The 13,511-nt window shown below is 36.1% G+C and overlaps 1 protein-coding gene across 5 annotated transcripts in view; it reads right to left on the minus strand.

The window, feature by feature from the left end:
• CACNA2D3 (calcium voltage-gated channel auxiliary subunit alpha2delta 3) overlaps positions 1–13,511 on the minus strand; it is a 468,281-nt gene that overhangs the window by 88,690 nt on the left and 366,080 nt on the right. For all 5 annotated transcript variants that reach the window (XR_008747525.1, XR_008747527.1, XR_008747526.1 and 2 more), the window contains 9 exons: positions 10,107–10,178; positions 9,814–9,875; positions 7,877–7,944; positions 6,015–6,060; positions 5,764–5,861; positions 4,865–4,958; positions 3,111–3,206; positions 1,664–1,785; positions 1,008–1,088 (listed from right to left, as the gene is read on the minus strand). Coding sequence is in view for 2 of the 5 variants with exons in the window: in XM_055806468.1 (XP_055662443.1) it covers positions 1,008–1,088; positions 1,664–1,785; positions 3,111–3,206; positions 4,865–4,958; positions 5,764–5,861; positions 6,015–6,060; positions 7,877–7,944; positions 9,814–9,875; positions 10,107–10,178 (739 nt within the window). In the remaining 3 variants the exon portion in view is untranslated. The remainder of the gene's footprint in view (positions 1–1,007; positions 1,089–1,663; positions 1,786–3,110; positions 3,207–4,864; positions 4,959–5,763; positions 5,862–6,014; positions 6,061–7,876; positions 7,945–9,813; positions 9,876–10,106; positions 10,179–13,511) is intronic.

Here is a 13,511-nt window from a genome sequence, read left to right on the forward strand (position 1 = left end):
TTATATTTTGGAAGAGTTCAGTAAGTTGTGAAGAATGTATTCATGCAAGCTGGAGTCAGAAGGGTGCTTTCCTATTGACCTTATAAAATCTATTATTATCAGAGGAGATATTCTGTTTGAGGAAACAGATTAGAGATTTGTCAATTATCTGGCACATTCTTGCTCTTTCAGGATTCTATTCTCTGTATCTTGCTGTCTTTTCAATCATATTTTAAATACGAGAAAAACAGGATGGTTCTTGCTTTGGTAGGTACCTAAATTTCCCTGAGATAAGACAGCTTGGTTTCTGGCATAATAAACCATAAGACTTCCCTAAATTAATTCCCTCTTCAAAGTCAGTAACCATCAGGAACTAGAGAAAACTGTTCAGAAGAGCATCTGAACTTGAGTGAGGAATATCCAACAATTTAAAAATCAATTACTCTATTTTTAAAAACTGTAGAGTTTACCTCTAATCTGTAGTCGTCAGACCTTTTAGTCTTTAGGTACTGTTATAGTCTTGGCTGATACACTGCAGAGCTTTGTTATTCAATTTATATGCTCTGATGAAATCACATTTCTGATAATCTAGACAAAATGACCACTTCATCATTTGTTCTAGGACCGGATTTTCAAGCCTGAACACTGGGTGGAACCTTTGTACATCAACTAGTCATTTCTTCTATTTCCTTTTTCTTTCTATAATATATTCTGATTTAAGATAATATAGAGTTGCGTCTACTAAAAATGCTTCACTCATATTGGTTATTTACATTAAGTCAAACTCCATAGCTCACAGGGAGCTTAGAAAGTCAAATAATAAAGGATCGAGTTCTTAGGGAGAGGAGGCATTAAGTGTTCTTTATGCTGTCATTCAATTGTATCTTATAGGTGCAATGTCATCTTTCCTTCCTCCTCTCTTCTTCAAAGATGATATTCCTATGTTAAGTTTCTGCTAACCCAAAAGACAAAGTGAGGAACAGCTTAAAAATAAAAAAATGAACAAAAGAAATAAAATATAATTTTACCTGCAACAACTGGAGATTTTCTGTCATCCAGAAGTTGAATAGCGGTACTGGCTGTCACTACATTGCTTTTGTTTGCAGTTTCTGCAGGGTGTATTAAGGAAAAACAAGACCAAAACCAACCAAATTGAAATAACATATTGCAGAATGAAGAATTTGAGCTTTTTTCCCTTGGTTTGAAATCACAGTCCATATGGATTTAGTGCTTAGAAAATAAGACAGCTAACATCACATTCTATGTATGTGCAGAACATACAGGCACTGTCGTTTCAAAATTCCCCGGCATCCCAACAATGAGCTTAAAACACCAAAATTAGTAATCAATTTTTGCCTTCTCCACTAAAAGTGCCAACAAAGGTGACAACTGATAGGGCTTCTCATTAATGTGGACACTTGCTCTGTTAGACTTGTTTTGCTTAAAATACTAGGCTGTGAGTTCAACCTGTGCAAATATTAAATGAAACCTGTTATACCACATCTTGGGGTTTCACTTGGAGACCTGTAAAAAATGCAGCTGTTCAAAGGACCAGTAAATTTCCATGCATTTTTTAGGTGAACATTTCAGATTGGCTACAGAGCCTATTTGGTACTGACATATTTGAATTCCTTTCAGCATCATACGTGGCTCAGCATTTAGAGAATGACAAAACTATACTAACCTGTACTAAATGGGATTGAATAGACAAAGCTCCCAGGTATTTGCTCGGCAGCTCTCCTGTACCAGAGTGGAAAATGGTCAGCATTAAAAATGTTCTCCTTATCTTCAGCGGTCAGGAAATCTCTTGAGAAAGAAGAGAGAAAGAAAATACTTTTATTTGCATAACACAAAATGGTATCTAGCTTTGAAAGTCAAGGGGGAAAAAATGCAATCTTTTGGGAAAGAAAATGGATTTGGACAAATTTTCTAATACCATTTGTTCAACAAAAGGGTCATCTTTAGCCCCTAATAATTGGTTGTGAGACACTCGCAACTGCTTTTCTTGTGAAGGATGGAAAAAGTACTAAAAAAATAGTGCCTCTAAGTATCACTAAAAACATTGCAGTGATGTGTACAAATAAAAATGCTTAGTCTAAAACCCCTTTTTCTCTTCAGCACAATGCAAGAACTGTGAGCTGTACGAAGTGGAAAAGGCACTGGAGATTTGGTAGTTTGCTGCCACTGGCATTTACTCAAGTAATGCAAAAACGTAATTTAACAGCCTACTTTCCAAATAATATGTAAGGGGTGGTAGTGGACAACTACATACTTTATTCATCAATATTCTCAGGGAATGTTGACAGAGGGGGTTGTGTCAGGGAAAAGAGCAAGCATGGTCTTCGTGCTACTGGTTTGCTGTCTGACAGTAGCAAACTGTAGTACTGATGATCTCACCTGTCAGGCCACTCACACTACAACAAAATTTTGTGGTCAGATAAACAACATATAATTTTATATTCAAGAAACTTAGTTTATCGTAAACATCACATGCAGATTTTCTCTTACATTCATAATGCATACAGATTTGCCTGACACTATCAAACTGCTGTCTGAAAAGGTCATTAATTTTGAGACTATTTTATAGCTCTCCATTTTAAGAAACATATACCTCCACTAGATTACATCTTCTCCAAGCAAAATAAGAAACTCTTGAATGGTGAGATGTCCTGATTACTTTTACCCAGCCCACTTCTGTCACTTGGCTTTATTTCAACACCAAAAAATCTTCCATTAAAATGATGTAAAAACCCTGAAAAAACCTACAGATCTTGTTTTCAGATGAGACAGTAAAAAAACCAAAACCGACAAGCAATCCCAAACTAAACTTCATTATCTGCAGATGAAGCATATTCATAATTCTGCTCTGAAGAATATAAAGATGTGATGCTAACTCCAAGGGAGTAGGGGAGAAGTAAATGTATGGGCTACAGGTGTAAAATAGCTCATTATCCCAAATGTTCCAGTTGAAGAAAGCATCTAAGGCATCCTCTAAAATCTTTCTAACTTGTTCTACATGTTTCAAGTGAGCCGGTGTAAAACCCTGGAAGAAACAGCAGATGGGCTTCCTAAAAATAAACATTTTTTTCTTCTTTTCTCATGTGGCTGCCAAACATAGCTTTGTTACTTACTGATTAGTAAGCTGTTCTGGACCCACAAACAGGTTGATACGAGATAGTCCAGTCCGTGTTCCAAGGAAGGCAACTTCCACTCCCTTGTCAGAGTTTCTGAAATAGAGCAGAACACAAGCAAAGATAAAGTTTCCAGACAGTAAACAGATAAAGCGATATTACTGGTCAAAGAAAGTAGAAGTGTACACATTTTTGAGAAAGATTATTTTAAGCATATTTCCCTTATCCCTTACTTCTTTTTGTGTTAAATGCAGTTAAAGTCATGTAGGTTTTGAAAAACATATGAAGTAGAAATGTTATTCAGACCAAGAGTCACTAAAAGTCAAAGACAGTAAATTTGGTAGGATTTGTGGCAAGGTATTTTATGGAAGCCATAGAATATAAAGGTGTGGCATAGCTATATACCAACTATTTAATAAACACTGGCACCCAGCGATTCAGGACTGGCAGGAGCTCCAGATATTGCTCCCAGTACATTCAGCACTTCTGTGGTACATCTGTGCTTCAAGTCATAGGTGTGACTGTTGCCCAAGCAAGCAAAACCTAAGCTATATCTCATACAGCTAGCTCCGGGTCAAATTTAGCTGCCATCAGGATAGGCTTTAGCCTCTAGACCTTGCAAAAAAAAAATAATCGTGGCATGCAGCTCAGGGTGAAATCTGGTGCTGCACTGTTATCAGTACCAAGCTAGCTACTTTAAGACCAGTTCTTGTATGGCTACAAGAACTTCAGACATATTACCACAAAACCAGGGGCCACAGCCTTAGCCATCTTGCTGTCTCATACTTCATCCTTTAATAAATGTCCTGTCTCATTAATGTAAGTCGCAATATGAAAGGGGATCAAAAGTCTCCTGCTTGCATTTCACTGCAGTTTCTTCCTTCTGTTTACTGGATCTGTTATTTCAATGTGCATGAGGATTCCAAGGAACCTTATGCCTATATATACATTCATCAATGTCTAAGCATATTAGCATGCAACAATTTCTTATCTTCTAAGAGACTGGATAATCCTTAGCATGATGCATTAGGTCCTACCACACTGATTTTACTCCTTCAGTACAAGTATGTGTTTTACAGCAATATATTTATTCATTCAACTTTTTTAAAAATGGTTTAAATTTAGTGAGCTCTAATCAGGATAATCTCCAGAATTGTCTTTCAACCACAGCATTTCATGCAAACTGCTAATCTTAAGACCTGTTTTCTTTAATATATATAACATCTTGTTATTTAACACCTTAGTACATCATAGCATAAATGAATTCAGTAAAACATATAAACTCTAAAAAAGAACAGCTAATCTGATTATCTGTAAAAGAAACCTAGATCCCAGTTAGTTCTGGAAAACAAACAAACAAAAGGATTAAATAAATTATTTGTTTTATCAGTGCAAGTTTTTCTGTATATAATCCGTTCCGAGACAAATTACCAGTTCCATCAACAATTCTGGTAAATTTTGCATTAAATTTCGCAGGTTCTCTAAACTGTTAGAAGTAGTCAGAAGTGTAAGTTGTAGTTAGTATACAATTTCATTGGTTATATTGTGAAGATTGGGTAACCTAAGAATTAATCATCATGTTGTATACAGCAACATAAACACTTAACACTGAATTCAAAATCAGTGGTATTTAGGATCAAATGGTTAATGTAATGTTTTCATGCATATTAGGATTTGATAGGTATTCCACCAATTCACCAACATAAAAATTCACCCATGACTGACACATAATGACTGACACAAAGCTTGCTTACTCTGATTTATTTAATGCTAGACTGGTCCAATAAGCTTCAATTGGTGCACTCACGACTGCATCAAACAGAACTTCCTGGATCAATTCTTTATCACCTATTACAATATATTAAAATCAGTTAACATACATGCATAGAGAAAGAATTATTTTTAGATGACTAAACAATAATTTTTTCACTGTACTATATTTTATCTGTGATATGCATTCAAACTTCTTGCGCTATTAAGCATTTACTATGTAATATTACATCATGTTTGATCACAATGCAGTTTTTCATATAACGTTTCATTGCACTAACAATTTTAGTTTAAAAACAAAAAAATATTCTCTCCTTGACATAATGCATTCATGTACATATTATCTAATGTTCACACTTGCACACAACATAAGGTTAAAACAATTAGGTCTACTAACCATCACAAAAGTTCCACATTTCTGCAAATAGACAAAGTATGCACTTATGCATTGGAATATTTTTTATCCTGCTTTGCAGTTCAGAAATGTTAATTGCATACATATTCTCCCTAAAACACTCATGGAATATCTGGCATATTCTTTAGAGGCCTGATCCAAGGATAGATTCAGACCTATACTGTTTAACTTATAAAACCAGATGGAGCGATAATATTCCATAGTGTAGCTACACCATCTGAACAGGAACTTGAATGTTTAGTTGTGGCATATTGTTTACCATAAAAGCCAGCAATTTGTATTGTCAATGTCTTTATTGACCCTGGAAAAGGCTCAAAACCAGTGAAATTCCAAAGTAACATCAGCCAAGCAATCCTCTTTCAATTATCACTGGTTAAACTAAGTAGCTTTGCATTTTGTAGAAGGTACAGTACAACAGTTTTTAACTGGAGTAAAACCCACAACATGTATATTTAACAAAATACTTGCATTGGAGCAATGGCTCTTTTCCTGTGAGGTAGCGTTTAATTGCTTCTAACTGAGTCATTTGACGGTGTTCAGGATGTAAGTCAGTGTTGCAATAGGACCTGTGAACAAGTTGTGAAAACATTAAAATGTTAATACATATAAGAATGATCTCTTTTTGTCTTTGAACATAAAGAATTGGGTTCAGCAAGCACAAACAACATGAAACCAAGATGGGTAACAGACACCAATTTCATGCTTTGTTTAAGGCTTACCATTCATCTGCTAAAGATACATCAGGGTGTTCTAAATCATGCAAACCTGTAACAGGAATAATAATGGGTTATTTAGGGAGCAGTCTGGGTAACAGATGGTTATTTACATACACTCCATAACATAAACCCTTCCTTCTTGGAAAGTGCATTATTACCACAATGTAATAAATCACAGTAAACTATGTTCGAATACACTTTAGAGTCTAACAAATTGTCAAAAGCCAACAAAATCAGATCTAAAACTGAAAAGGTAGAAAAACTTTTTTTTGTGCTGATATGTTTAACTTATACAAATTACTCGCATGATAAATTTGAAGTTTAGAAGAACACTTGAGCGAAGAGAAATACACAATGGTAACAGACTCCTATTTGTAACCTCTTGCTCTATTTGGCTAGCAAAGTTCTTCATGCTAAAATAGGTATTTCTCATTTCATGACAGTTGTTCTCTTCCTCTTAAAAGAAATACCTTTTAAAAGGACAAATCCCTCAAAACCTAAGCACACAGCCCATGAACACAAACAGCAATTTATGGTTTTGTTCAGAATAGGTTTATTGTACTAACAGGTCATGCAAATACCTGTAAATAAGAATTGTATCATTAGTTATATAGCACAATAAAAATGTACTTTGGAAATTTTAAAAACTCTTAAAACACTTATGAATAAACAATAAGCAAACAGGGTTCAGAGGGCAGGGTCTAGGTTTAAACTCCTGAAGTACATGATAAACAATGACAGAGCTACAGTGATTAAGGAAAGCAGGGAAGTCAAAAGTAGGACTGTAGTTATAGTCCCTGGGGAGGACAGTGAGGTGTCGGAGACAGAAAATCACTGAAAGTAACAGCGGGAGAAAAGGAAGAGTTAGTTATGAGTATGTCAATGTTTCTGGTGATATATCCAGGAGGAAATATCAGACAGACTGGCTGAGAATGTATGGCTGGATTAAAGAAAAGAGGTGAGAGGCACGTTGGGAACAGTTTGGAGAGCAAGCAGCTCCAAGTCTGCTGTGCTCTCTTTCTATCCAGACATGTATTTGCTGTGCAAGTGACTCAAACTGTAAAGTACTTTTAACATCTCTCCTGGGTACAGGAACATATTCATGCCCCAAAATAGCTGAGGAACAAAGACCTGAAGAAATGACCTATCTTGTTTAACATCACTGAGAAAACAAGAAGCAGAATTGGAAATGAAAACTGAAGCACAACATCAGAAAGCACTCCTCTATTGAAACATTTTTTTGCTCAGCAGCTGCTAAAAGTTCTTAACCAGCTCTCCGCTCTTCTGAAATGCCTCTGCTATTCCCTCTATCTTCAGGAACCTTTGTTTTTTATCTTGTTGCAAACAAATTTATTACCACTCAGAGCTGACTCCACTCATTTTAATTGTGGAGCTATCAAAAAGAAAAACCATAAAGAAAGAACAGTTCTTCTCTTAGTTACTTTGACTGTTATTATAAAAATCCAAAATGTAATTCCCTGTAGACAGTGTAGTTATAGCTCTGAAAGATTTCATAATGTATAGTCTGCGAGCAAAAGAAGTCATAGCCATTACAGTGCTCTTAGTGGTCACTTCATTCAGAAAACACCACAAATAATTAACACTGGACCCTGAGTGATTCTCTGGAATGAGAGAGGAGGACAGAAGATGATCCTCACCTAAAGAAGATTTGCAAACAGTCTGACTACGCTTAATATAAATGAGGAAAAAATCCCATGAAGTAAAAGATCTTCAAAGGAAAAAAAAAAAAAAAAACCCCAAACAGAATTCCCTTATGGAATCTGCAGATGAACATACAAGCTTTAGGTCTACCAAAACAACAATAAAACTACTGTGTAAGCAACATGAGAAGGTAGGTATCTTACCTTCTTCTACAGTTACATTCCCTCTGAAGAAATATTTTCCATGTCCTCTAGAGAGAGCCACACCTAAACTGTGCAGAGAAATAAAGCAGACCTTGAAATCTGTGAGGCAAACAATAACGGACATTTTCGTTTCTAAGAAATCCAGCTGATGTACTATGATTAACTTTAAAACTGTTTGTTTCCAGACCCTCACTGATCATATTTATTGTTCAACTAGCTGCTTCAACGTTGTTTCAGTTCTGAGGTGGCTGCAAAAATTGGCTGTATTTATGTGTGCTTAGAGGTACAGTAAACCATTATTATCTGGCAAAATAATAAACGAGCCCCTCTAAGCTCACTGCTGTTCACCCAGCATGAGATCTCTTCAGCTGAGCCTTGAACATGCCCATGGCCTTGCAATGGAGGACATTCTTTTGTAAATCAGACTAAGCTGTTGGGAAACTATGTAAGTGTGGGATCCAATGGAGCTACTGAGAGGAAAAAAAAAATCATATGTGACAACAGCATCATGACTCCTCTTGGGCTATTTTTTCTGTGATTCATATTTTTAGCTAGTTTAACTTTTTTTTGCATTTACTTCAGCTTTATAAACTCTCAGCAGTTACATACCCATTTTTGGTTTGGTTTTTAGTCTACCATTTAACCTATTCAAGTTTAATGAACTGGTTGGGGGATCCCACACCTCTTCCTATTGAATACATACACAGAATACCTTCTGGCATTCATTAATTCAAGGGGATCATATCAGGCTAGGAACCTGCCAGTAATAAATAAGACTGAGAGTGCGTGACACTAAGTACACGCAGAGACACCAACTCCAAGAGCACAATCAGTTGCTACAATCAACAGGTCAATCTGGAAATGGGATGAACAGTAAACCTCTTTGGCACTAGAGTGTACGTTTTAATAAATGTGGCCCCTGTTGTCTTCCTGAATCTATACTCCTAACCATCAAAACCGCATACAGACCATGCTGAAAAACAGAGGACACATTTCCTAATATATTTCTGTCCTAAGAATCAGAAATTGCCCTGCATGAATATATGTAGCCCCGTATCTGTTTACTAAACAGGCAATGAATGACAGTGCCACAGAAAAACAACCCCCCAAAAAAACAAACCGAAAAACAACCCCACCCCAAAAATAAAAACAAAACAAAAAACACACCAAGTTTTACCATCCATATGTAAATTTTAACAAGAACATTTTAGAGATCAGAGAAACGTGTCTATATTTTCTCTATGTGAAAATGTAGCTCAAGTTCTGTGAAATGGTTCCATTGAAGAAAATTTCAATTGAGTGTTGCAACTATCAGCCTCCTGCTTTAAGCATAAGGTACAGTTAGTATTCTCTCATTAATAGATTATTTCTAATTCAAGTATCAGCATTTTAAAAGTGACTTCCTGTCTCTCTCTCTCTCTTTTTTTTTTTCCTCTTAAGATGCATGCCAAAATAACATGGCTGACTTACTCAGTTTTAGTTATACAAATACACTGAAGGTAGTTCAGAGAAAAAAAATATCCAAACCTCAAATTGGAAATGAAATACTATCTCATTTTACATTACATTTTTGTTGTGGAAAAAAATCAAAATGAGGCTCAATATGTAGTTACTTAAATGGATTACAGTATTTATAGCTCTCCAAGTACTTGCAAAAGCCTTTCGTTGAATGTAAACCTCAACTGAATATTTTTTTTAATGAAACGTAAGCCATGACAAACACTGTGAGTTTGCCTGTGTGAGCTTGCACAAACTTTCCATCTCTGGAAATGCTGAAAGGAATGCTGGTAGGCTCCTTTTCCTTGCTATTTTCAGCATTGTCCAGGGATATTTCATTGTCAGATTTTGCTGATGAGCTTTTAATGAGTTCACAATCTATGTATAAATGCAAATCCAATGAGTCTGATGAAATGTCCGTTTATTATGGTCAGCTCTACCTGAATGGAGTACCCTTGATGTCTGTATAATAGTAGTCATTTGTCATCACCAATACCCGCTTCTAGATGCAGAGCAAGAAAGTCAGAAGGGGAGGGGAGAAGAAGTTAGTTTGCTATAAGAAATGTATAAAAGATCAAGTGGTTAGTCATTGATAAAATTACAAGCAATGTTTACATTCAGTGAGTAAAAAAAAAAATATACTGCAGTGAATCTTATTTATGGAACCTTAAAAATCGTTGAAAAAATGAACTGCTTGCTTTATACCATTGGAATAATATTTTATACATTTTACCCCTTTGTCCACTGTCTTCTTCACTTCCATGGAGAATTTCCCGGTTTTCCGATTCACCATTGCATTTCGGAGCTGAAATGAAGGAAATGTGTGTCAATTCCTTTATTTTCATTTTCTGTAATTCTTTGAACTCTGAGGTCTCTGCTACACTCATTTGGCCTAAATAGTACTGAATTTTCTTCGTTTCTTCATTTTCAGTAGTTCTACTATATGCTGAACAATGCCCTTACAGATTTTATTTTCAACTGCATAGGCCGAGACTCCTGCCACACAACTGTAGGCAAGTTGCTGACATACGTAAGATAGGAGCTTTCAGCATCCTTCATAGTAAAATAGCTCTCTGAGTAGCAATCTGGATCTTACTCTGTGGGATAAACAGTGTAACTGACTACGGCACAGGAAGATAAGGACTATGCTCCCGGCTGGATTTAACTGAAGTTAGACCAGGGTTTAGTGTTTAGATACATCAACAATTACACATATGATAACAAAGTGAAAAAAAAGAAAGCCCCACTTTCCCTACACTATTCATTCTGCTTCTGCTTGCTATTCTGTGTCGGGCTGCATTCTAAACTAGCACCAGAAACTGCATCAGAAATTAGAACTAGCAGAAAAATGACAGCTCGTTTGATCACTAACCTATTTCAATGGGAACACACAGGTGCAGTACTCTGTGTTTCCCTCTGGTTGTCCATTGATGTCCAGGCACCCCTTGCAAGGTAATAAATTTTCTCTAATGGAAGCCCTAGGTCAGTCACGGCTTTAAGAATTGGCCTGGAGCTCTCCCCCTTAAAGTCATCCAAAAGATGTTTTAAATCCCCTTCAAAAGCAGGTCTCATTATTGTATAAACCAAAACCCCAATGCAGCTAGGGAAAACAGAAAATAAATGAGAAAGGGTTTATATGCAATGATTTACCTGCTGCCTTGAGAGCTAAATATGTTACTTTCTAGATTACCACAAACACTGCTTTTCAGTAACTTTATTCTAGCCTCTCCATGAGCTGCATGCTTCCAAATCAGTCCTGCAAAGTCCCTTACCCATCACCTCTAAAAAGAATCTTCCCTTCGCACACCTGTTTGCTCCCTAGGAATAAGGAGCCTTCCTCCAGAGCACACCAGCCCACACAGTTGTTTTCTTAGGTGAACATGCCATGATGATAAAGAGTAAAAAAACCCCAACAACTGTCCTCTAGATCTATAAGCCAAAACAACGTGCAGTGTCCCTGACAATGCACACACACTGTCCTGGTGGCAGGGTCTCTGAGCTGAAACTGAAGAATGACAAGACATGGTTTTTGAGAAATCCTCAGGGGTTTTGAATTTGCCTATCTATCAGTTCTGGGCTTTAGGGAAGAAATAAAAAAGCTCCTGTTTAGGAGTTACACCGTCTGCATATGGAGATATTTTATTTGGATGCTATTAGATTTACTAATGGAAGAAGCAACCTCTGGCTTATTGTGGTAAAGAGCACCTCTACGTTTTCTGCAGCAGTAATTTTCATTACAATAGGAAAATCCCACTATCGCTAATCAATTCACACTCTGTCATCACTAATCAATTCACACTCCCTCTTCAGGGTTATTTAAAATGCAGAATAATATTGACAAAATGAGCATTTTTATCTCTTTTCTATTGCTTATCTATCTGAACACAATTTTGGACATAGTTTTCTTGCTGAATATATATCTCCTGTTCTCTAGTACCTCATGCCAGATTGGGAAATTCAGTCAGATTTTAATGAAAAATTGTGAAGATAGTCATATCAATGCACTCTGCAGGCTTTCTGAGTGTGGAGTGAAGTGAGAATGATCAAACTTGCCAGTAAAATGTCTGGTTTTATTCTCATGAACAAGTTGAGCGTGGCTGACCTATCAAAAACTGCAAACTTTGCAGCTCTTTAAATTTAATTCTAGGGCATCTAGATTTGAATTAACAGTCTTACTCTTCTGTCAGTGAGTGTAAAAGAATAATTTTTAGCTGGAGGCATGTATAAAATAAAGCATATATTTTACTGTAGATTTTTTTTTTAACAATACATAATAGGCAATTCTGGAAATAGTTTCCCATTTTAAGTTTTGTGGTTTTGGACTTGGAGAGCTGGTCTTAATTAACCATCTACTTTCTAACATTCACAGAACAGTTCCATTTATCTTTAACATGGTTTTCATTTTTCTCCTATTGGTGCCTGCAACTGTCTAAGACCCATTCCTCCCACAAGCCTCAGGCAAGTCATAGATTTACTAAAAGGGCCTCCAAACCCCCGGTAGTGTTTAAGATCAAGTCTGCATATGGGATTGAGAGTTTTACTTTTCGTCTTTCTTTTTTTTTTTTTTTTTTTTTTTTTTTTGCTTGCCATGATTACATTTCTTGGCTTTGTAATCTGGTTTCTCGGCTCTTCTGCAGTTTCATCTCCCCCCTAAAATGCATAAAATAAGTACTGCCTCAGTTGGCTTCAAGCCCCAGAACATTCATTCATGGTCTTTTTTATATGGAAAAAGATATTTCATTCAGCTAGAAATTATAAATATAAGAATTTTAAGGAGCTAATGAGAAAAAGGTTTCTGTCCAAATTGAAGCTTCTTGTCTTTGGTGCTGCATATTCCCCAAACTTTGGTTTCTTGTCTTTGGTGCTGCATATTCCCCAAACTTTGCTGGAAGACACTGTTAGTTTATAAGCTGATGCCAAGATTTCTATTGTTAATAAAATGCAGCAAGATAGCAGGTGCTGTTAACCTGGAAAATGAACTGATGAATATATATTTACACCAATTTATTTCATGATGAAAAAGTTCTAACCTTAGTTCTGTCACCTTTTCCTTGCTGAATGACCAGAGAAACCTCTTCAGTATGCATTAGCATGCATTATTACTCCTTCAACCAAATGTCTTCCAACCAATTGCTAACAGCCGAGTTTCACTGCTATAGTATGAGATCATTCTATATTTTCAGAAAACTATGAAACCATTAAATTGATGTGGTAAAAAGTAAGAAAAAGTCTTAATCAGCTTCCACATCAGTGTTTCATGGGAGAAAAGAATATCAGTAGTAGTCTATGTTATTAAAAGCAGCTATATGAATACATTAATTCTTTCCCTCTACAGTTGAGCAACCAATGCTTTACTACCCAAGCTTGTAGAAAATCAAGAACATAAAATCCAAGGTCTTGGGTGAAGCAGAGCTAGATGTAACTCTTAGCAATAAGTTACCTAACAAAGTTTTAAGTCTCCTACGCAATATTTACCATTTTCACTCAAAAGTAACAATATTAAGGAATTACTTATTACAAAAGATCAACAAAGATAACACACAGTTTTTGGACACTCATTTGGATCCTCACATCAGAAAAGTTGCATAAAGAGATGGATTTCATTACAATAATCTACAGAACTTCCTTCAAATTCCAT

Source organism: Falco peregrinus, chromosome 5 (assembly GCF_023634155.1).
Source record: "Falco peregrinus isolate bFalPer1 chromosome 5, bFalPer1.pri, whole genome shotgun sequence".
Taxonomy (NCBI): domain Eukaryota; kingdom Metazoa; phylum Chordata; class Aves; order Falconiformes; family Falconidae; genus Falco; species Falco peregrinus.